The following is a 26,532-nucleotide window of genomic DNA, read 5'->3' on the forward strand; positions in this document are numbered from 1 at the left end:
AGCTGCATATGTAGGCAGAAGTGTTTACAGTCTCTGGATGAGCAATTCCCAGTTCAGGTGGAAGCTTCCTGGGCAATACTATTTCATCAACAGGTTAACTTGTCACATTTTTTTTCGCTGCAACATTAAGACCAGTATTTCTTGTGTCCCCGGCCCTGTATTATCTTTTTAAACAAGGTCAGTGCGTTATCATACCTCATTGTATGTTCTCAGATTGATGACCAGGTATCTCTTCTTGCTGGCATGAAAAGTCTTGTGAGTTTGCTTCTGGCTGTTGGGATTTCATAGGAGAATATTTAGGCTGAGAAAAATCTCAGAAGAAGAGCCGCTGGGATTAAATGGTATTATGGTTTATTTTCCAAAGGTTTTCAGGGGTTAGGATCTTTATTTGTCTGTCCTGTTTGGGTCCCCATAACCCTGGTATTATTCTCTCATGCCTTGGGGTCACTAATAAAGCCCTTTATTTGCTTTGAGTTCCTCTGTGGGGGCGCTTGGGTGGGTGGTGGGATGTGCAGTAGTACAGCGCATGGCTTCAGGGGCTCTGCCTTATTTTCTGGCTTTTTTTTTTTGTTGAGAGGGGAGAAGATGCCCTGTAACTTCAAGCTCAGATTCCCCAAGTATGGTGCTGTGCTTGTTTATTGATTAAATATATGTCCTGTGATAACAATAAACTTTAAACATTAACTTTGCTAATTACTTTGGTTGTCAGCAGTGTACAAATATGTATTTACTTTTTGTAGTCTCAGGACTACAGTTACCGATAGTGCCTCATGGCTTTCATTGCTGGCAGCGGCATGCCATTTCCACTGCTTTTGGTAACTCTAGAACATCTTGTCTTGCTTTGCTCAGAAAAGTGAGAGTAATTAGTCTTGGTACCAAATATGCCCTGATTTTAACTACCTCAAGTGGCTGTCAATATTCTTGCGTTCATCTTTAAATACTTGTCTCTTCCTCATTCGTCACTACAGTTGTTTTCAAAGTAGTTTTAAAGAGCCTCCTATAAACTTTGGCTCTGAACTGTATGCTGTATACTCAGTAAACAACAGAAAGTGGTGATACTCTTTTTCTGCTGCCTGAACTGGTGCTGGTTGAGAGTATGGTAGTGTACCGGGTAGGAGGATGTAATAATGTAACGTGATGGTTCAAAGATATCTACAAGATGAGGACTGCAGATAGGTAAAGTAGCTTGACTTCTGATCTGCTAAATATCTGCTGACATAAGGGGTTTGGGGTTCAGAGACAATAGAAGTAGATAGTTGTTTGTGCAATATATAGCTATGTTGTACAGTTCCTTACCAAAGGGTGTTGGGGATGCTAACAGCTTACCTGGACTTGAGGAAAGACTGCATAAGTTAGAGCAATTCATTCAGAATTACTGAGCATGTAAGCAGAATCCCTCTAGCCCACAAAGTTTAAATCATTCATTGAAAGCTAGGCGAACATTTGGAAAACACCCTGTGCTTGTGCAGTCTGTGTTCTTTTCCTGAGTATGCTGGTGTGAACGTACAGCTCCGCAATGCTCCTGAAGGCGTTAAAGTACCAGATGGATGTACGGAGTGTGCACAGACAGCCAAGGTATCTGCTTAATATAAAGCCCTTAAACTGAGAGCACACCAGATACAAGCTGATAGGAACAAGTACTGCTTTTGATCCTAGCCAGGTGGTGGAGATGGGCTACTCCCTTATCTTTGGAGGCCTGGAGATGGGAGGAATTCCTGGCAGGCTGAGCTTAGGAAAAACAGGTGCTCTGTGTTAACAGAAAATGGGCAATATTGGCCTTAGCTAGGCATCTGTGGTATGTTTGGCAGTTTAGCACCTCCAGAGATGTGCACTTCTGGTTTATCTGGTGGTAGTCTTTGTTCTGAAAAACTGTATCTGAATTAGGTTCCAAACTTCAGTTACACTTAAAAGAATGCAGCAGAAGCACATTTCATTAGTTTCTACCCTTTGAGCTCTCTGAGATTCAGCTGCCTTGGAGAACAATTTAATCGGTGGGAGTTTGCAGCTGGGCTGTGTTTACCGAAGCTGCTCTGTGCTGATAGAGCCATGAAGGCTGTTTCCTGAGAACTGCTGTCTGTGCTTAGTCTGAGCTGGGCAGGCCTGGGGAATGTGTTTTAGCAATCCTAAATCTTGTGGTCAAGACTGTCTTGGGAGGATCTTCAGTGTAAAGGGGCTGCAGGATGAGTGCAGCTCGTGAGGAATGTCTGCAGGCAGATAAAAATGGAGACTAGTGAAACCTTTGGGATAAGTAAATTGGAGAAGACTGTCCACCCTGGAAGGCATAGTCTCTCACCTGTGTGGTTTCTTACCAAACTGATTTCAGTTAAGTGGAGTTTTTTTGCTGTTGCTGTCACCTCTGAAGCTTATTTATTTCTTTACACCCCCCACCCCCCAAATGCCATTTTTAGTTTCAGGAGACAGACTTGGTTCTGATCAGAAGATGACTTGAGATGACATAGTCATTGCACTTCTTTGGAGTGGCTTTGTCATGTGGACACTAATTGCAGAGAAGTCATGGAATGTTCTTGTGAGAAAAATGCTAGTGCTTTGAGGCAAAGGGATGGTGCTCGCAGCAAGTGATGTGGAATAGTTTAGAAGTTACCGGGAAAGAAATAATTTGTGCAAATATGAGTGAGTGATTTAAAAAAAATCTCTTTCCTAAGAAGATCCATTTATTGGGTTATTTGCAGTCTCATGTGGTTTTTCTGGCTATGCACCATGTTCTGCTGCTGCAGACAAAACAGTGCATTGCTTGTCATGTTGACCTAGTCCTCTAAATATGGCACTTTGAGATCTCCATTTAAATTTAAAACTTGTGAAAGGAGACTCTACATCTTCCCTACTGTTAATCATTATGCTGTCTATTTAATGTTTTCACAGCCTCTGTGACTCCTCTCATTTAACATGTTGGGAGACAGACTGGCAGCAGCAGTAAGCTGAAACCAGGTTCTATTCAGAATGGGTTTCATCACTGTAAAAGGAGAATTTTTTTTTAAGCAGAGGCATGTGTATTTTCTAATTTAAAATCGGTTACATTTCTGTCAAAATAGGATCATGCATTCCATCTGCTCTGCAGTTGTAACTGTCTGAAGTCTGATCGTGAGTCTGGTTTAGGCTTTGTGGTGTGGTGGAATGGGGAAAAAATTACTCCTGGGAGTATTTCAGTCCTCTGTTATTAGTGGTGATAAGTATGACCTCTGTTAATGCCAGTGGACAGTTAATTTGACTAATGTGTTTGTTATTTTAAAGTGAGTGTTTGCATGTCTGCAGAACATAACAACACTGTAGTAAAGTTTCATGCATGCTTGTGTAGTTAGTTAACATTAAATCTAAAATGTGTTACTCAGGGCATGAGCATGCGGAGAATGTATTAATAGCTATTGCTTTCTATCGCTCGGCTATCAAGTACTGGATTATCAGAAAATAGATCTAGGCTGATGAGACTGTCTACGTATTGTTTACAAGATATTTTGGATCGGGGCAATATTTACTTGTGAGCCTGAGTCACTCTGGCAGTCTGTTGCAACACAGAAAGAAAAGCTCTGGGAAGGTTTTCTTGGGGATTGCTGGGGAGGGACAGCTTGGGCGAGCGGCCGGACCCGCAAAGGGCTTCACCGGCTGGGCAGCCTCTGGCCAGGGGTAGCCCCTATTTTAGTAAGAGTTATGAAGTCTGAAGATGATCCTGAAGATGGGGAAAATACACTTGGGGATCCAAGCTAAGTGAAGGATGGAAGAAGATGAATTCAGGGTGGTGGAGAGAACACGTTTCTCGAAGCAGCCTGTTTGAACTCTGGCTCTGCGCTTTGTGAGCTGCAGTGGTTTGTAACTTGATGCGAGATAAACTGATTGCTTCTGGCAGCAAGAAGCTGCAAGTTCTATGATGACTTGTTGGTTTTCTTGTGCAGCTAAAGACACAGTAGGTATCTTAGGTTTCGTATCAATGGCAGTAGCTGACAGCTGCTAAAATGCAAAAGCTTGAATTTTCGAAGTGTTTTGTAACAGTTTCTTCTTAATTAAATGTGTGTTATATCTGTCTTTAACAACTCTTCCTGTGAGGAATTTTCCTTAAATGTGAAGTGCTTGGGTGACAGTATTTGATTTAGTGCATCATAGGAAATGGATGCAATTTACTTAAGTGTTATAACCAAAGGGGGGGGGGGAAATTAAGGTGAAAGATGATTTTTCTTTTTTTTTTTTAAGTAATGGTGCTGTTAATCACATGATTTATGAAATGGCAGCAAGGAATGGCTAGCAAAGGATTTCTTACAGATTTGAGTGAGTTTTTGCTAGCAGGTACAAGCTGCAAGTATAAAACTTTGCAATTGGAAACCAGGGGAAAACATGCAAGATGTGATTGCTTTCCTCTACAGATGTGAAATGTGTCACCTGAAAAGGAACTTAGAGGGAGCAGAGCTTGATGCTATATATGTACAGTTTCTAAAGTATTTTAAAATCAAGCATAATAAGGTAGCTTAGCAGAGGAGGCATTGCCAAGCTGTGGAGGAATACTGTTTTTCCCCTGGCTGTGCATGCGGCTCTTGATGTGAACAGTAATGTCACCAATGCAAAGACTTTCTTATGCCAACCAGGCTAGTGTGGCTTTTAAGCTAATGGATATTTTCATTGATTGACAAATTGGTACTGCACTTTAGCTGGGCAGTGCTAGTGGTTGTAATTTAATTAGCTGTCTTATTTTTAGTACTTCATGTCACTTTTAGCAAGTATTGTGCTGAGTAAGCTATTGCTAAGACTTCATGATTACTGTAATCTTGTTTATCGTGAGAATGAGGAATGAAGATGGTCGTGATTATAAGTCCGTTATACAAATCATTCTACAGATGCAGGGTGGTGGCAGTGGGCTTTTGGTTTTGTTCCTTTTTGTATCTCCTTTACGTACCAAACCCTGGCTCTGGCGCAAGGTGAGACCTTGGTTGCTGCAGCTCTGAGCCTTTTGAGAACCGGCTAGTTGGCATTGGCTCTTTCCATTGTGGATCTTCCAGACTTTATTATGTGAAATCTTGAAAAGTTTCAGGCTGTGTCAGTAAGACAGTCTTCAGGGGACATAGTTCTGTTGTGACAGAATGTTAACTATTTTTTTAACATGAAGATTACAGAGCTTTTTTTTCTGTTCTTCCTGCTTTCACATGAAGACTGCTAAGACTTGAGTATTGTGTTTGGCATTTTAAGGAGATGGAGGAGTCTGTTGTGATGAGTCCAACATGAAGGATATGGGATTGTTAGGCTGCTTTCTCTCTTCAAGAAACAAAAATGTTTTCAGCTGCTCTATTTTGGAAATTATTCGCTTTACCAGTTTTAATGTTCTTTACTCAGTGAGGTGTAGAACTTCTGATCTACAGTGATAAGTAACTTCATGTGCCTACAGGCGACTTATGTCTGACTGTTATCAGTAAATTCCTTTGCTGTGTAGAGTTAGATTTGAATATAATACTCCTTTCTAAGCCTTTTTCTTCTGTTAAAAGCTTCTTGAATATCAAGTTGTCAGTGTCTAGCTTGGCTCGGAAGTTTCTGTCACAGAACAGAATTTCCTAAAAAGTGTAAAGCAATTCAGAAAGGGTGGTTTGGCAACAAAGAGAACAAACCACATTTTGGGGTGGGATGCTTGGCTTGTGGCCTGAAATTCTAAATTTGAAGTAAACGAGGAAAAAGAGGGGGGTGGTGAATGTCTGAGACTTGAATGTGTGGTGGTCTATTTATAACTGACGTCCCTTTTCTTTTTTTTTTTTTTTCCTTCTTCACTGTATGTTGCTTTGGTAATTGCAGGCAATTTAAAGCTATAAACTTTAAATCTCTTCCACAGTTCAGTAGGTCTTCGCCTCATGAATATCACACTTAGCTAAAATTTGACCCTTTGAACAGCCTGACACAGGAAAAACTGTGCACTGGCACATATTTTTAGCACATCCATTTGATGTTAAAATCTGAAAACTGCTTGGGATATAATGGAGCTGATTCAGATCTATTTTTAAGAATGGCCAAATTCAGTGAGTTGAATTAGTAAGTACATTTCTGTACTGATGTATTGTGGTTTTTTGTTAATTTCAGTTAAGCATTGGATGTGAAAAACTCTAACTTTCAGTAAAGCTGGAAAGCTCAGTTATTCTTGATAAATATGAACTTGGTTTAAGGAGGGCTAAATTCAGTACATATTTCATCTGTTGCTGAATTATTGAAAACTGAAGTCTGCTGTTGATTACATATACTTTGTAATTGTCCTGTTTAAACATCTCAAAGTTCACCTTCTTCATGGTACCTTTACCATATAAGTGTTGATAGAGGGGGAAATTGTAGCAGCTGTGTTTTATCTGCCCACTTCCTTTTGAAATAATTTTTTAATGAATACTGAAAAGCTTGTATTGAAGATGATTACTTAGATTGGAAGTTGTTAGTGCTATTTTGGGCTCTGTTGCTTGCAATTACTCATCTGTTTCTGTGTTGCATCTTACTTATTAATTTGTAAATTTTGTGGCATGTACAGATACTTAATATACAGATATGCAACACTTGACTGGTTTATGTGGACTATTACAATTTAAATGATCAATAATAAAGATGAACAAGAAACCCTCCAGTTTTCATATACTTAATGGAGTTAATTGCCTTGTTCATGTGCCTTCTCCTAAAGGGTATGAGACTGAGGCAGCTTTTCAAATACATAGTTGCTGCAGAGAAAAGTGGATGGGGAGTTCTTAATGTGCATAGTGGAGAGATTAGAATGTTATAACTAGGCATTAGGAAAAATGGTCTCTGGTAACAATTAATGGAGTGAACTCCAGGTCTCCTTGGACACTCTACCTCTTCCTTCAGTGAAGTTTTTGAAAGCTAGATGAGTACTAGGACAACACCACATAGCTATAGCTGATTTTGTGTGGGGCTCTCTATCAGAATGATTTATGAATTTCCTTCTAGACTCATTACAATGTTTTTGTGATATTGCAAGTTTCTCTTCTATAAAGTGTGTATGTGTACAAGTACACATGCTAGCCCTTCCTTTGTTGTGTGAAATCCTTAGTTTATCATAGCCTGATGTGGTGTTTTTTCTTGTTTGTTAATCAACTGCTGTGGGGGAGAGAGATGTATTTTTTTCCCAGAATGGAATTATCCATGACTAGAGAAGGTAAAGTTGCAGTGAAAAGACAGCTGCCTGGACAGCCTCATGTGGCAGATAGAGGGACTAGGAGGAGAAGTCCAAAGACAACCAAGTATGAGAAACTGTCTGAAAACTTTGAGAGCAAGGTTAGGAAATGACTTACTATGTGCGGCTCTAGACCTATTAGATACAGTAAAGCAGAATGAGGAAAACCGAAGAGGTCTGATGTTAAAGGTCTCTTTTAGGACCAGGGTGACTTAACCAGACTGTCTTGGAGCACTGTACATTGAATGACAACAGCCTGATTGAAATGCTATGGTGATGTTGTATATGGATAACTCTAAACATCTTAACAGGTACAATGCTGTTTGCCAGCCAAGATATTTTTGTCTTATCCCCCCTCAATTGCATATGAGTCAGCCTTTCCTTGAAGTTCCTTTTAGTAGATCAATAGTGTACCATAAGCTCACTTGCTTTTCTGATTATCTCTTACACAGCTGAACACAGACTGGAACAAATATGATGACAGGTTAATGAAAGCAGCTGAAAGGGGTGATGTGGAAAAGGTTTCATCAATCCTTGCCAAAAAAGGAGTCAGTCCTACTAAACTGGATGTGGAAGGGAGATCTGCGTAAGTAACTTCCAGTACTCCAATAACAGCATTGGGAAGCTACTTGAAAGTAACTCAATTCCTAAAGCTTGCTGCTGGTCTAAACCCTCTTTTTTTAATATATAAATCTATGCAATAAATCACGTTAAATAGCCTTGTCTAAATTAGAATACCAGAGAGCTAGAATGTGAAATTCTCATAAACAATTTTCACTTCAAAGTGAAGATCAGTAGTTAAATAATTGTTTTTGCCAGATTTGAACATTAAAGGGAAATGGAAAGCGTATTGTTTTTTCACATGGTTTGCTGATTTAAGGTAAATAACTTTCTTGAGAAGTAATCATTATCTTGGTCCTTAAGGTAAAATCTGTGAAACTCTTAACTGGATTTGAGTGCCGTCCAAAGCTGGATTTGTACCATATAATGTTTCAGTATACAGCTCTTTGCTTTGAATTTCCTGGTTAATATTAATGGTTTTGTGTATAAAACAGTTGTGCTTAAGCAAGGTACTTTCTGTTTTTAGATTCCATGTTGTAGCATCAAAGGGAAACCTGGATTGCTTGAACACCATCCTTATTCACGGAGTTGACATCACAGCCACTGACGCTGCAGGTAGGCTTGCTCAAATGTCCAGCTGCAGCTTGAAAAAGTACACAACTTGGGTTTTATTTTGGAGTAGAATTAAGCTGAAGTACAGAACTTCCTCCTTTCTGTGGCTTCCTGTAGTTGGCAAAAAAAAAATTGATCATCTGTGTGACTTGTTGCTGAACTTTGAGGAAACTGGTCCTGTCATGTAAGGTCATGAATGCAGCAGAACTTAAGAACTTTGGTCTTCTGTTGCTGTAACTGTATATACAGTCTGCTCCAGACTCACTGTTGAGATCAGCATTTCTGGGGGAGAATAACAACATAAGAATGGTTTTAAATGAATTTTTCATTTAAATACTAAGTGTATTTCACTGAGACTTGTACTGGTGCAGTGAGGATTCAAATTAAATGATACGTTAGGTGTTTGTGCACCCATACTGAGCACTCAAAAATTCAGAATACGTCTGTGCTACCTTCTTCATTTGCATGTGTGATATCAGAGTTGGTGTGAAGGTCTTATGGGAGAGGTTGTTAAAAATGCGTGCTAATTTTGCCTCAGAAATGAAGGTAAACATGGTTAATGAATATTCTCTTGTTTTCAACTTCATTACAGAAATAATCTAGCTTCCTTCTGTCATGTGACAGATTATTTTTTAAATGCTTATGTGGAGTAATTTGAAGTATTTTGAGATTTATTTCACTAATGAACTTGAATCCTTGGTTGCAGTTTCTCTAAAATAAGAAAAGCCTGTGTAACAAATAGTGAAATATACACAAGAGAGATGACTTAGTTATAGTACTGACAGAATTGATGGGGGAGACAGGGACAGTTGCCTCTAAAATGATGTGAATGTTGCTCTGAACTGTCTTTTGTCGTGAAATTGGTCTAATGACATGTGTGTATCTGTCTCATACGTCTAGCACATGATTAGCGGTAATGAAGCGTATAGAATTATGGAGGAGGAAGATGACAGTTTTTTTTCTTCAGGTGAAATAAACTATGCTAATGTTTTAGTGAAGTACAAATTAACTTCTGATGAATTAGTATTACAGGATTAGTAATATACTTTCTGAGAAACAACATAGGCATGTTGAATTTTTGTGTGGTATTTCTAAATGCATGTTCAAAATAGATCCTGAATTGATGTTGATTTCTTTTTAGGTAGAAACGCATTGCACCTAGCTGCAAAATATGGACATGCTTTATGTTTGCAGAAGCTTTTGCAGGTACTGAAAAATAAAACTTGTCTGTTATGGTTTTTATTCTTGAGAATAAAAAAAGGTGCTCTTAAATATACTGATTCAAAATTGAGACATGCCACTCTTCTTAAACAATTACATGCTTTTTAAAAAATAAGATAGTTCTGTGGAAAAGACCTTCTCATAGTAAATAACAGGTGGTGGCTAAAAGAGTGCTAAAATAAACTTTTTGTCTCTTCACGTAGACAATCAAATCAAGTTGTAATTTCTACCTCTTAAAGAAAACGGAGTTGAGTGTCTTTTAAAGACTAGTGCTGCTCTTCTGAACATTTGCATTTAGGAACAGTAACACTGAAAGGTCTGCTCAAGGGTAGTGTTTTCTTCAAAAGATGAGCGTTTACATCCATAAACTTTCATTAGTGAAACAGTATTAGTGGGTTGTCTTAGATTTGTGGGATATTTAGTTTTTTCTTCATTTATTCCTAGTCAGTTTATACTCATTTGAATTCTTTGGAACTTTCAATGGGTTCTTCTCGTCTTCTGTTTTTGATGCAGTTTCCATGCAGATATAAATGGCACACTTTCTGTGGAATGCCAGAACTAGTAGTGATAGTGGTAGCAAAGGAATAAGCATGGAATCATTTAGGTTGAAAAAGATCTTTAAGGTGGCAGAGAACCTTGGCTGTAGTGAATGAACTTTTGAAAGTGCTTGTGAAAAGTCTGTAGTGAATTACTCATTTTCTTTGCATGGTCTTAATTTACTTATACAACTTTTCATCAATGTGTTTAGAGCACTGAAGTGCATATATGTACTCATAGCTCTTTCATGTATGTTATTATATTTGTAAACTACAAACTTTTTTCTTAAATCAGTTTTTATTGTTCAAACCTCAAAATACTTCAAGATTTGTAAGTGCAATCTGAATCCTAATTGATAACTGGGGTTACTTATTTTAACAGTACAATTGTCCAACGGAGAATGTGGATCTTCAGGGAAGAACTGCTCTTCATGATGCAGGTAAAAGGCTTTTATGGCAACTAATATGAAATCTAGATTCACTGAATAGATTAATTGTCAGAGGGGCCAAATTCTTCTCTTTTAATTTTGATGACTGTAGTAATGAAATTAGAGAAAAAGTTCTATATTGTCATGACACTTGTCCTCAGTAACAAACTTGTTAACTGTCTTAGCAGAGGTTATAGGTCTGAAAGTCTCTTCTAATGTCCATGAGTTGCATGGTAAAAATCTTAAGCAAGTATCATGATCAGTGTTTTAGAGCAATGATGCTAATAGGTTAAGATAGCTTTACTCTGGATTGTGTGCATCCTCACTATGCTATGCAACGTGTCGAATGGTAGTGTTTGGTCTCTTTCACATGCTTTAGAGATGGCTGTGTGAGAGCTAAGTCATAGAGCCTTGTCGTGCTTTAACTTGGTTGCATGAATTTTTGTGAAACAAATACACCCAAGGAGGTGTTTGGGGTTTCATGAAGGCTGTTTTCAGCAGTATAACTTTTGCTCTTTCTTTTTCTCTTGAAAGCTATGTCAGACTGTTCCTCTAGCATACAACTACTGTGTGATCATGGAGCCTCAGTGAATTCAAAGGACGGTGTAAGTTGCTGCTGATAGCATTTTCCTGCACGATTTGGAGTTCTTGTACTTTCTCTGTTTTCTCTGCCTTTCCTTATTTCTTTCCTCCTTCACCTCTTCAGGACGGGAGGACACCACTAGTGCTGGCCACTCAGATGTGTCGTCCCACGGTTTGTCAGCTTCTGATAGACAGAGGAGCAGATGTTAATGCCAGGGACAAACAAAACAGGTAATGCATGCAGAGTGTTGTCGGAATGCCTGCTGACACTTAAAGGGTAGGAAGCTGTCCCTTGGCTTTCAGGCTACAGAATAAATATGCTAAATTCACTGGAAAAGAATCTGGGATTTAGTTCAGAAGTAGATGTGCCAGTTCAATAATGCAGATAAGCGTGGCCTTTTTTTATTGCTTGTTCTTGTGTTTAAAATACATGTAGGCTTGTTACTGCCAGCAGAGAAACAGCAGCTGGTTATTTTAAGGTTTTGTCTGTCCAAAGCTGTATCTTGCACCCTTTGGGATCAATATACAAAATGGGTCATGACAAAACTGGTACCCTTGTCAAGAAGTACTTGAGTCCCATTGGAGCTCCAAAGGGACCTAAAGGCCTTGAAAAGCTGTTTGCGTCTCTATTCGTGAAAGGGGGCCAGGGGAGGGCTTTTCTATTTGTAGCTGCTCCTTCTGCCAGTGATTTCTTGGAGGATGGCTGCCTCGTGGCTAATGGACATGAGGCTGCTGTGGGACAAAGCATGGGTACTTGGACTGCATGTTCTGAAGCTGGCGAGTGTTTGGAAGGCATTGCCAGGACTCCCAAGCACTTGTGTGCCCGCCGCCCAACTTTGTCTAAACAAACTTCTTGTGTGTTGTGCCTATTGAGATTTCTATCTAAATGGAGAGGAAGCCAAATTCATGTGAGTTTTCAAAACACTGGGTGGCTCTCTCAAAGGCAGTAGGTTTATCTGAGTTTCATGAAAATAGTGTCCTCGTTTGCTTTTTTAAACACTGACCAAATGAACTTCCAGGCTTAGTTTCCTCCCTTTATAGAGGAAGGATTCATTGACTCAAGTTTGCATGATTAGACATAAGTGTATGAAGAATTCTTTCTGTAAGTGATTGGTCCATTAAAGTGTGAGATCCTGGAGTCTGAATACAATCTTTCTCCCCATCCTCAGGACTGCTGTAATGTTAGGCTGTGAATACGGCTGCAAGGATGCAGTAGAAGTTTTGCTCAGGAATGGTGCGGATGTTAGTTTGACTGATGGCCTTGGTCATGACTGTGCTTACTATGCCAGAATTGGTGACAATATTGACATTTTGGCTTTAATAAAAGCTGCCGTTGAGGATTCCAGCAAAGGTATGAAGAACATGGCTATAACAGTTTGCTGTTGTTCTTTCATTAGAATTGTGTGTCTTCCCTCTGCTGTGTCTTCAGGAACTGTTTTTTTGGAGGGCAGCTGTAGTCCTTTGAACAAAAATGTGCTAAATTGCTTGTTTGGGCAGGGAAAGAAGGCTTTTGTTTTCTGTTTGTTTTTAGAAAAGCTTTTAAGGTAAATGCAGGCTCCGGTGCCTCCAGGTATTAACGCTACTGAACCTGGCATTGCAATACTGATGCAATAGGAGTTATTTAGCCTTATTTGTAGAAGGACCTTGTATTTGTGAATATTTCCATATTTGATTAACTGGGGTGGTGGTGAATCTACCTCTTGAAATGTCCTCCTGAGGTCAAAACCAGATAGAATTAGTGGAATGTGTTGCATGAATCTGAATGAAATGCTTTTTTTAACTTCCTATTTTTGTGGTGCTTTTTTAGCAAGAGATACCATGAAGAAAGGGCAGCCTGAACAAAAGGTAAGGCTGTTTATATTCAGTATCTTCTAAGGTAGTACATCACTTGTATTGGTGAGAGCGTGATTAAGATTGTGCTATGATGCAAAACTAGTTCAGTATTTTTTTGAATTCTTAACCTCGTATGTAGCTGAGAGGATGCCCTCTAATCCGATGGTGTGGCTGTTTCTATTTGAAAAATATTTGATGATGTGCACACTCAGGATTAGAGCTTTGATAAGCATCCTATTTCCTGTCTGGGTGAGATCATAGTGACCTCTTACTGAGAAGCTATCTGTCAAAATGTGGATGCTGGTAGTATTGCCCCCCAGCGGAAGCTGAAATGAAGGCTGAAAGCAGCCCAGTGTCCCCAGAAATGCATGTCTGCAGAACACAACAGGAATATAAATTAATACTTTACTGTTGCAATAACAGATTATTAATATGTCACAGAAGTGGAATTGGCTGCATGCACAGGAGGAGGTGAATGTCAAGCTGTATCAGAAGGAACATAATGCTCAGGTAAGCGAGAAGGATTTTTATGACTTGCCTATTACCCTATGCATAATGAACCAGACATACTAAAGACAAGATGTGCTTGTAAAGTAAGCATTAGTGATTCCATTAAGAAAGGTCGTATATATTGCTGTTTACTTAAAACTTAATTGCATGACTCGGTAATGTGGCAATTATGCAGATAAGCTGTAAACTTTTTTCAGGAAAAGACTTGTTTGTGTAATAAATAGTTGCAAGTCTGTTCATTTCTTAACTTTTCCTAGGTCTTAACCTTATGTATACTACTTCTGCCTGCAGTAAAATCAGTCTCACAAAACTGGAAGATTTATTTTTTTAACTTTTCAAGAGATGTGTGTTAAGTGTCTTACTAAAAATAACAGATGTCATAATCGTTCTACTAACCATTATTAACTTTCTCATCTCATTACTATGTCATTACAGTTTTCAAAAAGGTAAACAACGTTTTAAGCTATGGGGAACAAACCACTGAGAAATAGAGGCCTGCATTCTGAAATGCTTTGTAATAAAAGGATAAAGATCTCTAAATGCAACTTCTCTGGTTTGAGCTAAAGTAGTTACCACTGTTAAGGCGGCGATTATCAGGCAAGAGTTAAACATGCTTTATTGTTTGCATGTGAGCACTGGACTAATTGACAGTGCAAAGACCTATCATTTTCATGTGTTGGATTTATAATAAGTTACCGGGATGATTCTTGTAGCTGCTTGGAACAGTTAGCACATTTAAAGGTTGCTATGTTTCTTGCTGGTGAAGGCTTTTTCATTCACCTTTGGCTGCAGTGGTTGGGTTTCAGGAACTGTTTTAACATTAGTTATTTTTACTTGTTAACAGACAGCAGATAAGCAGCCTCTTGATTGCTGTCAGCATTGAATGTAATCTTAATCTGCTCAGACTTCGAAACGTTTATGTATGCTCCTATGAGAATGAGCAGTCTAGAACAGAAGAGCTTGAAGACTGGAGCTTGTGCTGATGTAAACCTTCAGAATGAAACAGACCTGGAATAAGGCCACAGAATCATTAGGGCAAGGCTTGGTGTCTTTAGAGACTGTTAAAACTGTTGTTTCAGATTCTTTAGTTTTCCCAATGTGCGTGTAGCGTGGTAGTGGTTTTTTTTTTTAATTTTATTTTTTACTTTTAAGGAATTGGAGTTAGAAAATCAAGATTTGAAAGATCGAATGAGAGAAGTACAAGAGGAGCAAAGGATGCTGCTGGATAGAATCAGCGGGCTACAACTACAATTGAATGAGGTAAACCAAGACTTGAAAGCTGTAATAGCCACCTGAGGCTGACAGTGAAGGCTGGTTGAGGCAGAAAAGAAAGCATGTGTAATTAGAATGTAGTCGTCACTGCTTTCCTGGGAATTACTTCTGTATGTGTCACTGTCACCTTCTTCTGCAGCAGAAGCATTTGCTCCTGTAATAGTATTCAAAATGAGAGGAGGCATGTTACCATGTCATTCACTGATACTCATAAATTTTAAGCAATGATATTTATGGCTATACTTTACTATGTAATGCGAACCATGAGGTGTTCTGACATGTTGTAATTTTGGGTAAACTTAATCTGCACAATTAAATGTAGTTGTTGTGAGCACTTTATCATAGCCACTGCTTATTTTCTAGCTGTTACTGTGAGTGACAACACTGAGAAGAGTCTTCAATTGGCAAAAACAGAAGCAAAGGTTTTCCATAGGGAATTTCTCACCCAAATTTGAAATCCTGTTTTTTAAAAAAAGTTTCCTTTCCTTAGAGGCTTAAATATGACCAGTACAGTTGAGGAAGGAAAATAAAAACAGGGTGGTTTGTTGTTTGTTGTTGTTGTTGGTTTTTTTGTTTGGTGGGTTTTTTTCTTTGTGGAGGCTCACATTTGTTCCTTCACTGCATTTTTGTAGAGGTACAGTTAAAAAGCATATATAGCTTCCTCTAAATGCTGCACGTGGATAGAAAGAATATTTCTTAGAATCATTGTCTTGTCTGAACTTCTCTTTTAAGCATTGCCTTTATAAAAGAAACAAAACCCACAAAATCCTTAATACTCACTTCCCAAAATAAGCAAACTTCTACTGAAAAAATGTACTTTTCTGCCTCGGTAGTGGTTGATCTAGATAATTAAAAAGATACTCCAGTTTCCTACTATGCATGTCAAGAGACATTGCTCTGTCAAACATCCTTAACTTCTGTTTATTTCTCTTGCCAGAGGTTAGATGCTAAATGAAAGAGGAACAGTCAGAAGCATGTAGGATTAGAAACTGGGGTAGACTTGTCAACTAATGAACTGTGTATAAACCCCTTAAACGTTATTGAAAAAATGATTTGTGGGGGAATTTTTTTTGTTATTTTTGCAGGAGCAAATGTTTGCAGATGATCTTGAAAATGAGGTATGATGTATTACCTTAAAGCATCATAGAACTAAGAAACAGGGGAAGTGACTATTGCATTTGAGTAATGGTATTTAAAACTATAGAGAAAAGAAAGCTATTTATAAATACTAAGTGAAATATCTACTGGTATGTACTTATTTTGTAAAGGAGCACAACACTTCTATTACTACAAATAACATATAATCCCTGTGGCACCTTTAATGCAGACTTAATATTGTAAGCATATCTCTAGTGACTTTCAGTAATGCAAGATGAATAAATATTAATAAATTAAACAATAGGAAATTATGTTGGTGCATATTCCCTTGACTCATTCTTCAGGACTCCTCTGGTAGAAGAGCAGTGTTGAAGAACTTCAGAATCAAAAATGTAGGGATTCTTTCAGTGCTGATCTTGGTTGAAGTTCTCCCTAGACCCTTGTCAAAGTTGCTTGAGATCTTATAAATCTGGCCATCCTTGTGGCTTTGGCTATTTGGCACTCTTTCTCTTTCAGAAAGATGAGTTGAAGAAAATCCTAACTACCAAGGAAAAACAGCAGGAAGAAAGCTTAAGAACTATTGAAGCTCTCAAAGCTAAACTCAAATATTATGAAGTACGTTAATTGATTTGAAATATAACAATTGATATCTATAGTAGTAAATACTTTAGCAATTTTAAATTTTTGAAACTCTTAAATGGTTGTCTTACTGTAAAAGCTTTCCTTGCCCTTTAATCCCTAGCTTAACATATAGTAAAAGTTTGAAATTAATTTTGAAATTCATTTTGAAATTTTTTGTTTCTTGCTGTTTGCTTTTAGGTTGACTTTGTGGCATCTGGAAGTAACTTTGGTAATAGTAAGTTAATTTTTTAAAACTTGCTATGCATGATGCAGTGTTAGCATACACAGACAAAGGGTGGGTTTTTTGTTGTCTCTTCCTTTTGTTGGTCTTAACTATAGTCAGGCATAACGTGTGTGTCCACACCTCAAACCTGAGTAGTCAGCTGGGCACAGTTGGGTTTGTATATGAGTGGTTGGGCATTATTGATCAGTCTCGCTTATGAGTGTCTGGTCTTGTGAAATGTGCATTTTAACTCTGCTACATCTTATAATAATATGGAAAACAAGCTGAGCAAGATCCGTGCTCCAAATTGAGCTCCCCTTTCCATTCTTTGTATCTTAATATCTAGCTTATGACAAGAAAACCACGGTCATTGTGAAAGCTTGAATGTAGGCAGGTTTGAAAACGACTTTAAACACAAGACCTCAGCTCACACTTCTGGTAGAAACTACTCCATTTCCAGAAACTGAAGTCTTTTGCATCCAATGTGTTACAGGCCTGTAACTTGTGTAACTTAATGTCACTTCATCTGTCAAGAGCAGTCATGAGAGCTGTTTGGCTGCCTGTCAGGAAGGATCATTTATTTGGAGTGCAAGGGCATGCTTTTCCCTGGTGTGTTCATATGCAGACATGCAGCTAGCTCAAGGTGGCTTTCATGGACTGTTTTGCAGAACAATTTACCTAGCCTGGCACAGTAGGAGTGTTTTTTCCTTAGGACACCTGGAAAAACTCCTCCTATGTGACTTAATTAACGAGTTGTTTTAATACTAAGTGTCTAAAACACCAACATGCAGCCTAGTGCAGTCCCATTGAACAGAATAAAATTATGAAGGAAAATCATAGTTCTTGTGATCATATATTACTGTTTTTAAACAGACTAAATGCTGTTTGCTTTGAAAATCTAGGAAAAGAAGATTTATTACTTAAACAAGGCCAGGTGTTTGCTGTGGAGTCACAGGTAATAAATATTTTACCACTTGAGAGAATTTTAAGATAGTAATGTTTGGGAAAGCTAAATAGAAATGTACATATATTAAACGTTGCTTCTGAATAAAAAAACTTTCAATACTTGCCCTGCTATGTTTATTTTTAACTGCTGGTGCCCTCTAGAGTTATATATGTGGCAGAGCTTTAAATGCTGTGAAATTGTTGGATGCTGAATGGTCTGTAATGAGCATTCTTGAAACTGAATCAACAGACTATTTGATCAGTAGTCACAGTGTACAGTGCAACTGGGTATTCATCTCCAGAGTTTTTTTCTATTTTAAATTCAGCTGAAATTCAGAAGATTTTTTCCCCCTGCCAGCTATACAATAATTTCCTGACAATTGTTGGCTGATAGCTAGCTACCTTTTTAAAGAAACAATTATGTTATAAAGAAGGTCAATCAGACCCTTACAGTGAGTCATGTATGATAGGAATTGGTTCTAACTGACAAGCTGCTCTTACGCTTGAGTATTTCAGCTGTAATGCTTCCAGAAGTGAGTGATGGCTAGAAGTAAATCTGTACATCATATGCTTTCTTGCCAGATTTCACTGATACATGTAGTTTGTACGTTTTGCTGGTAACACAAAAAAATCCAGTCTGTTCTGTCTTGTTTTACATAAGTTCTAAGACTACTGGGTTAACCTCTTTTTTTTTATTATTCTTAGTTGAAGTTTAAAATGAGTTTATGTGTAATTTTTTTTTTTAAAGGGGGAGGGGGGAAGGGGGTGGGCACAGAAAGCCAACCAACCAAAAAGACCCCAAACCATATCCCAAGCAGGAATTAAGTGGCTTTAAGCTAGTCGTGTCTGGAAGCCACATACAGTTTTCCGGTCCTTGGAATGTGAATGAGGTCATGGGAGCAAGTCTGTGCCGTGTAATAGCCATCATGGCTGGCAGGGAAGTGAAGTTGCTACTGAAGGCCACCTGACAGGAGGCAAACACTTTTTTTTTTTTTGAGATACCCTGTACTAGACAGTAAATGAAATGGCAGAGAAGGTTCTGTTAACCATGACATACCCTGTTTTGATTCCTTTTAAAATTATTTTCACATACTTGAGGGGCAAGGGAAATCTCTTAATAAATTGAAGTTCTTCTAGCATGTGAGTGGTTAAGTATGAATAACATTATAAGGGAGATGAATATACTGCACCTGCACTTTAACGCCAGTAGGGTCTGATGGTTGGGAAACAGTAATGCAGAGCTGTATACTCAAGATTTTAATGTTGAAAGCTGGAATACATGTTCTGTAATATGGGCAAGAACAGATTAGTGTGTTTCTAAGAAAAAAAAAATCTCAGGCAAATTTTATGCTTATATCAACACAGGTTTAAGACAGTTATGTGTAGGACTTGTCAAACCTGTAAAAGTGTATCCATTTTGTGCCAATTTATCTTCAGTCTAGGTCTATGCTGAGACCCCTGGAGCTCTCTCTGCCAAACCAATCCTCCAATTCAGAGAAGGAAACTTTAAAGAAAGAACTTGACAACGTGAGGACCTGCTATGGTGCAGCAAAAGAGGAAATTAGCAAATTGCAGAGAGAACTGTCTCACAAGGTATCTGAATGTAAAGCTTTGGCATCAGAGTGTGAAAGAACCAAGGCAGAATCTGATGGACAGATAAAACAACTGGAAGATGCTTTAAAAGATGTACAGAAAAGAATGTTTGACTCTGAAGGCAAAGTTAAGCAAATGCAGACCCACTTTCTTGCTCTGAAAGATCACCTGACTAATGAAGCTGCTTCAGGAAACAGCAAGCTAACAGAGGAGCTGAAGGATCAGTTGAAAGAAATGAAAACTAAGTATGAAGGGGCCTCTGCTGAAGTGGGAAAACTAAGGAACCAGATTAAGCAGAATGAATTGCTGGTGGCGGAATTCAAGAGAGATGAAGGAAGGCTAGTGGAAGAAAATAAAAGGTTGCAGAAGGAACTTGTTAAGTTGGAGATGGAGCGAGATAAAAGGGGAAGAAATGTTGTGGAGTTAGAAGGGCAGCTCAAAGAAACAGCAGCAAAGTTAGCCCACTCTGTAACTTCAGAGAAATTTGAAAACATGAAGAGTTTGTTATCAGGTGAAGTGAACGAGAAAGCAAGGAAGTTAGCAGAGATGGAAGGAGAGCATGAAAAACTGCAGGCAGAGATTCTGCTTTTAAAGAGGGAATCTGAGAGTCAGAAAGCTAAACTTGCTCAGTGTGTGAAGCTAGAAGACCATGAAAAAATGAGGAGTGGGTTTGAGCTAAAAAATGAGGAACTTGGGAAGACAATTTCTGATTTATCGCAGAAGAATCAGACTCTGCAGAAGGAACTTGAAAGGTTGCAGATCGATAACAAGATGCTTAAGCAGCAAATCCAGATGCTAAAAGCTGAAATTAAAAGCCAGAATGTGCCGTTAAAAATTCACGAAGAATTGAAGAAAACAAATGATCTGACTGTTGGTGACCTGACCAAAAAGCTTTTTGAAATAACAAAGAAGTACAATGAAAGCAAAGCTGAAGCTGAAAAGTTGCTGGCAGAGAAGAACAACTTGAGTGAGAATATCAGCCACTTCCAAGCTGTGTACCTGTCTCCAGAGCAGCACGAAAAAGAAGTGGAAGCTTTAAAATCTAATGGTGTTGAACTTGAAAAGCAGCTTTCTGAGCTTCAGAAAAAATATGATGATGAACAAGCAAAAGTGTGCAAACTAGTCTCTGAAAATGCAGTCATAAGAGAGACTCTCAGGGATCAGTATGTGTTGGCGACAACACATGAAGAGGTTAAAACAGTCCTGAATAACACTCTGGATAAGACTAATAGGGAGCTGTCAGATGTGAAGGAAAAAATGGAAGGGATAAAGCAAGAATTCATGAGGGTAAATGAAGAAAATGGAACTTTGAAAAATAAGGTTAAACTCTTACAGAATCAATTACAAACTGAATATATAAGTTTAAAAGATCATGAAACTACAGTGACTACTTTAAATAAAAGCACACAAGAACTTCAGGAGAACAATATTGCAATTATGGCTGAGTATAAGAGGGGTCAAGAAGAAATTTTGCAGTTGCATGTAGAAATTGAAGCCCAAAAGAAGGAACTTGACACAATTCAGGAATGCATTAAGTCAAAATATGCCCCGGTTGCCTCCTTTGAAGACAGAGAACAACTCTTTGAAGCCACAGTGAAAGAATTAAAAGTGAAGCTGCAGGAGCAAGCCCAGAAGTGCAGAGAAAGCGAAGAGGAAAACAAGAGGTACAAACAGGAGAATGAAAAGCTCAAAAATGGCATTTTGTCCATCCAGAATGACTTGCAGCAGAACTATATCCTTGCTGAGAAATCCCACGAAATGGAAAAGATGTTTGCAAGCAAAATGGAGGAGTTAAATAAGCAACTGAGAGAATTGCTGCAGAAATATACAGGTGAGAAAGAAGAGAAAGATGAGCTGCAAGAGAATACCAAGCAGCTGATAACTGTGCAGGCTCAGCATCTTCCGGCAGAACAAATTGAAGTCTTGAAGAAGGCTCTTGGTCACACTATAGAGGATCTAAAGGAAGCCTTCAGAAGTAAGAAGGAATGTTATGACAAAGAAACACTAAAAGTAGGAGAACTACAGCAGGAATTGTCAGGGTTAAAAAAATCTTCAATACCTTTGGTAGAATATACACAAATGAAGGAAATGCTAGAACAAGAAATTGTAGCAATCAAAAACAGCTTGAAAGAAAAGGAAGAAGAAAACAGAGTTAAAAATGAGGAAATTTTGAAGTTGCAGTCTGAGATGCAGCTTACTCGACAAGCTTTAACCGACCTGGAGAGCAAAGAAGTGATTGACATGGCAGAATACCAATCCATGAAAAGTACTCTGGAGGCCCAGATTAATAGCATAGCTGAAAACTTGTCCAAGATGAATAAAAAGTACAAGGAAGCATGCGAGGAGGCTTTGCAAGCTAAAAAGAGTGAGCTTTCCTTAAAGGATGAAAAGGAGTTGCTTCAGTTACGAAGTTGCAGTATTGAACAAGAAATCAAAGACCAGAAAGAAAGGTGTGATAAATCACTGACAACAATTATTGACTTGCAGAAGAGAATACAGGAATCTGCAAAGCAGGTGGAAGCCAAGGATAACAAGGTAGGATGTGTCAGTTAATACTCTTGACACTTTCAGTTTAGTGGTAAGGAACTAGACTTCAAATACCACTACTTAGGTATTCAAAGCACAACTTTGTGTACTGAGCATTAGGTCCCCAGAACTGGCCCAAATTTGCTGAGATGAAGTCCTGGCTTTGGTAGCATTATACGAAGGTGGGTTTTTTTTTTCTCTAATGCTTGATATGTTTCAGGCATCATATGTAGTGTCTAAACTCTAAAACTTCCAAGCTGAGTTTCAGACTTTTAGGGTATAAGCTCATTCTCCCATCGGAACTGTATTTGTTTAGTATCTCTGGCTTGCCTTCTGATGGTTTGTTGGTCTTTTTAGAAATTAGACCTAGAATATCTTTAGAGCATAAGTAATTTATGTGGCTGGCTGACCTCCAGGGTCCATACCTTACAAATTTCAGTGCTAGGAAGCAGTATGTGAATGAGTGATAGCATGTCATGAAAATGGAGTCTTCTATCTTAGCAAAGGCGCTTTAGTGTGGTGGCAAGCTGGGACAACAAAGACCCTTCAGTGCTTGCTGGTCTTCATCAAACTTCAAAGAATGTTAAAGAATATTAATTTTCAGTGAGACATCCTTAAATGAGGGTTTTATATGCTTTTTTTTTTAAGATAACAGAGCTGCTTAATGATGTAGAGAGGTTAAAACAAGCTCTTAATGGCTTGTCTCAACTTACGTACACCACTGGGATTCCCTCAAAGAGGCAGAACCAGCAGGTTGAAATGCTCCAGAACCAAGTGAAAACACTGCAACAGCAGCTAGCTGTAAGTAAACATGCAAGGTGTTGTCTGAAATGCAGTAGAATTGCTTACAGTTTCTGGTATAAACAAGGAAATACATATGTGGTCATAGGGGTTGACTGTAGGCTTAGACTTCAAAAGTAGAGTATTCATGATTTCCCCCTCACCTGCCATGGTTGCTTTTTTGTAAATCTGTCTGCTTCCTTCTGCACATTAGAACTGCAACATTTAGGAACTTTTCCAGATAAAAAAGAAAAACAATTTAGAGAGAATTTGTGCTTACGAGGTACACTGCTGTAGTTCATGCTAAGACCATTTCTGTATATAAGTTCCACATGAATATTTTCTTGCAAAAAAACTACCAGCCATGTATATTATTGAAAGAAAGTGAGGTGATCCATCCTTAATGGATTTCATTTTGTGTTCCCTTGTCTGCAAACATTGTGCAACGTATTGCTTATTACATACTAACAGTTAAGGGGAACACTTTATGGTAAGTGCTGTGATTTTTGTGCACAAGCATGTTAGTGGCCCCTGTGACTTCAATAAAGCTCATAAAGAAAGCTACGTATGTGAGCAGAGTTAGTGGTAAATCTGTACAGAAGTAGGATACATCTTTAATGGTATTTGTAAGGTTGACCCCATCAGGCAAACTGTTCTTAAATTGGGTGATTTTAAACAAATGCTAATGCTGTTGATAAGCATTTCATCTTAGCACCTGGGCTGAAGCACTAGAGCAACCTTTTTGCAAGTAAGCAAACACAAGTGAAGCAGTGACTTTTTTCTTGATTAATGGAGGGGATATAGCTAACCTTAACCTTGAAAATCTGCTTTGGCTAGTCTGTAAGTGCACAAAACCAAGTCCACAAAGTTGGAAATAGGCAAAAGTAGATGTTAAAAATTTGATGACTTCACCTTCTCTTCCTATCTTCTTTTTATAGGATGCTAAAAGGCAACATCAAGAGGTAGTTTCAGTTTATCGGACACATCTTCTTAGTGCTGTACAGGTATGATAGTCCCAAGTTCAGATTGTCTTACTCTGACATCTCAATGCAAGAAATTCTTGAGACTCGTTTCTAACTGCCATACTGGAAGACCTCAAACTTGAAACTAGCATCAAGTACTGGTTTTCATGAGTTTTAACTTGGACTGATTCAACAAAAAAGCAAACACCGCTATAAGCTATTTATAAGCTATAAACTTATTGTGCCATCTTATTACCATTTGTCTGTGTAACTAGATATAACAGTAACCTGCTTTGAAGGGTGGTGGTGTCAGGCAGTGTGACAATGTTGTTAATTCTGCATATCCCAGGTAATGCTGGAGAGAAGTTGAGTAGAAGTTGGAAGTTTAATGCAGACTTATTCACTTGCTGCTACTGAACAAAGAGCTGATCAATTAATTCAGGTCTTACGATTTCAGATAGAGCATGCAAAGGAGGGGCCATTACTACAGCAGCAGGCTGTGGAGCCCAGAGGATAGGAACAGTAATTTTTTGCGACATCATGTTTTCATAAATGAAACTGCTGTGTCAGAGACAGACCCTTCTTTCTCTTATGAGAAAAAACCAGCTGGATTCCTGAAGTATTTCAGATTTTCCCAGAGCAATAAAAATGCAGCCATAAGCTAAGACTTTTGGGTAATGTTAAAGAATCTCCTAATATTAGCAATGGTTGGTTGGTGCTTCATGGTCATCTTAATTTTTCTTGTAACTAAGTGTTTGCTTGCTCTAGGGTCACATGGATGAAGATGTCCAAGCTGCTTTACTACAGATCATACGAATGAGACAGGGACTTGTTTGCTGACGTGCTTAGTGCCATTGCTCTTGAAGGTGGCTGCATCTTGTAGTAAGAGTGCTGTAATTACAGTAGTGATAACCTTCATGAGATTTATATAATTATGATGATATAGCTGCAATTAGAACCTCCAAATATGAAACAACTTACAAAGCTGAAATATTATCTTCTTGTAAAACAGTAAAATAGGGCTACTGAGTTTCAGATCTGATACTACTTTCATTACATAAATAAAAGAAGTAGAACCTTTTTTAAAATTGGTATGCAAACTGACTGTCAAAATGATGACATAGTAGTAAAATTATTTTAATGTCTGATTGACCACTTATTAAAGCAAGGCCTATACCCAGAAACTCTAGTTTATGCTATAACTTGAATTCTCATGGTATGGTTAAAAATAAACTATGCTCAAATGAGCTTGGCTAAGTATTGTAGCTGTATATCTCCTTTATTGATTAAGTGAAAGTGGCTGTTTTGTCACATAAGCTGATCAAGACATACTACAACATGCTTAGTAAGTCAGCCGCAAAGGTAGATGAAAGGTATTTAGCTGTATGTTGTAACTTGGCTGGCCAAGTTACAGACTTTATTTAACTATAAACTTAAGATGTAGTGCCTTTGCTTTTTGCAAGACTTAAAAATCGGTTTTTCCATCAAAACACTAACTTTTATGTTTGCCTCCTCTTCCTTGCTCCCCCAAGATTTTTCTGTGAATTCTTGTAATATTGGTTATTGTAGGCTACAATAGCGGGACTGGAGTGTCATGGTTAGTAGAGCAGCATTTTGATCTAAAGGCAATAGTCCTACTTCTGTATAATTTCATTCTTCATTAGGCCTAATATGGGTGTAGACTGAGCACCTCGTGAAGCTGTATGCTAGAAAATTCAGGTATTGGATTTTCAAACACTCTGGAAGTTAAAGGTATCTTCCTCTTAACTGTAAATTATGTACTATAATCTTATTTATGGGGAAAGATGCAAATACTGAGGATTAATGAAATGAGAATTTTTATTTGCTTGGAATCTACCTATAAAACAAGACAGGGCTTCATTTTTAACTGAAGGATGATGTTCCCATAAGTAAGTTTTATGGAAGAAAACATGAAATTTGGGACTATTCAAAGGAAGTAATTGAAAAATGAGCCTGATCTAATGTCTGTGGCTGTTTCAGTAGAGCAAACAGTGTAAGTGCTATCAGTAGCCATGTTAAATTCAGTCTACTTGGTTGAAAGCATTTGCTTATAACTAGCAAGTAGGAATCTGGCATCGTGATGCAGATAAGACAAACTTCCTCTTCCATGTTCCTGAAAAATAAGGACTTAAGTCAGAGTGCAGAGTTCTCTGCTTCATGTTAACTGGGCCTCCCAACAAGCTGCACCTCACAGGCTTGGGTCTCATTTTTTTAGTAGTATTATGTTTGTTTCCTTTATAGTCCCTTTTTGGGCAGAGTCTTGTAGTAGAATTGAAGAGACATCTGCCACATAGAGGAGAACACAGACATAGTGCTGAATGTGCAGGGCAGTTTTTATTATATAAATACACTTAATATATTTACTAAATATGTGTCTGTAGTTAAACAGATCTACTGCTGCTTTCCTTTAATTTCTTAGAGAACTATTACAGAAAACATCTCAGTATATATACACTACTTTTTAGCCAAATTCTTTTATAATTGCATTACTTGAAGCTCTTATTAGAGAGAATTTGTTTTGATATACTAACTCTGGCATATTTTGATATTGTATGTTTTCTTATGAGGGAGTTCTATGTACGTTTTTTCTAAATTTCTCCCATATTATATTATCAATAAAATGTTTTCTTCTTTTTTTATTGTAGTGGTCAATTCTGTAAAAGGTAAAGAAATGTAAGTAGTGTTGGCAAAGTAGTCTGGGTAGTGAAGGATACTGAACTCACTTGAATGCTCTCGAATACCAGGTAACACATTTGGTTTTTTGATGTCTGCTGGGATTATTGTTTTTTTCCTGTCTGTTTCCAGAGTTTCTGGTTGGTAAAATGTTGGTGGCATTGACCGAAGCTCAAAGCTTCTACTGGTCAGTTCTTCAGAGTACATTGATTCTGGCCACTTCTACACCAAACAGGGCGAGCTATTACATCAATCATTAGGTTTGGGGATGAGCTAGTGAAGATTTACTACTGCTTTTAGTGAAAGTGCGTTCACTTAATAGCTTACACTGCTTAGCATGATATCAGGTAGCAATCTTTGCAGAATAATTTCTTGGCACTAC

The 26,532-nt window shown here is 38.1% G+C and overlaps 1 protein-coding gene across 1 annotated transcript in view; it reads left to right on the forward strand.

The window, feature by feature from the left end:
• Positions 1–26,110, forward strand: part of UACA (uveal autoantigen with coiled-coil domains and ankyrin repeats) — a 50,995-nt gene extending 24,885 nt beyond the window's left edge. The window contains exons 2-19 of the mRNA XM_040601430.1: positions 7,606–7,739; positions 8,241–8,329; positions 9,468–9,532; positions 10,466–10,523; positions 11,046–11,116; positions 11,218–11,324; positions 12,263–12,444; positions 12,901–12,938; positions 13,350–13,436; positions 14,589–14,696; positions 15,794–15,826; positions 16,323–16,421; positions 16,626–16,662; positions 17,553–17,605; positions 19,033–21,723; positions 22,363–22,515; positions 23,433–23,498; positions 24,225–26,110. Coding sequence (XP_040457364.1) covers positions 7,606–7,739; positions 8,241–8,329; positions 9,468–9,532; positions 10,466–10,523; positions 11,046–11,116; positions 11,218–11,324; positions 12,263–12,444; positions 12,901–12,938; positions 13,350–13,436; positions 14,589–14,696; positions 15,794–15,826; positions 16,323–16,421; positions 16,626–16,662; positions 17,553–17,605; positions 19,033–21,723; positions 22,363–22,515; positions 23,433–23,498; positions 24,225–24,296 — 4,143 coding nt within the window. The 3' untranslated portion in view covers positions 24,297–26,110. The remainder of the gene's footprint in view (positions 1–7,605; positions 7,740–8,240; positions 8,330–9,467; positions 9,533–10,465; positions 10,524–11,045; positions 11,117–11,217; positions 11,325–12,262; positions 12,445–12,900; positions 12,939–13,349; positions 13,437–14,588; positions 14,697–15,793; positions 15,827–16,322; positions 16,422–16,625; positions 16,663–17,552; positions 17,606–19,032; positions 21,724–22,362; positions 22,516–23,432; positions 23,499–24,224) is intronic.
• The last annotated feature ends 422 nt before the right edge of the window (positions 26,111–26,532 follow it).

This window comes from Falco naumanni, chromosome 7, assembly GCF_017639655.2.
Source record: "Falco naumanni isolate bFalNau1 chromosome 7, bFalNau1.pat, whole genome shotgun sequence".
Lineage (NCBI taxonomy): Eukaryota > Metazoa > Chordata > Aves > Falconiformes > Falconidae > Falco > Falco naumanni.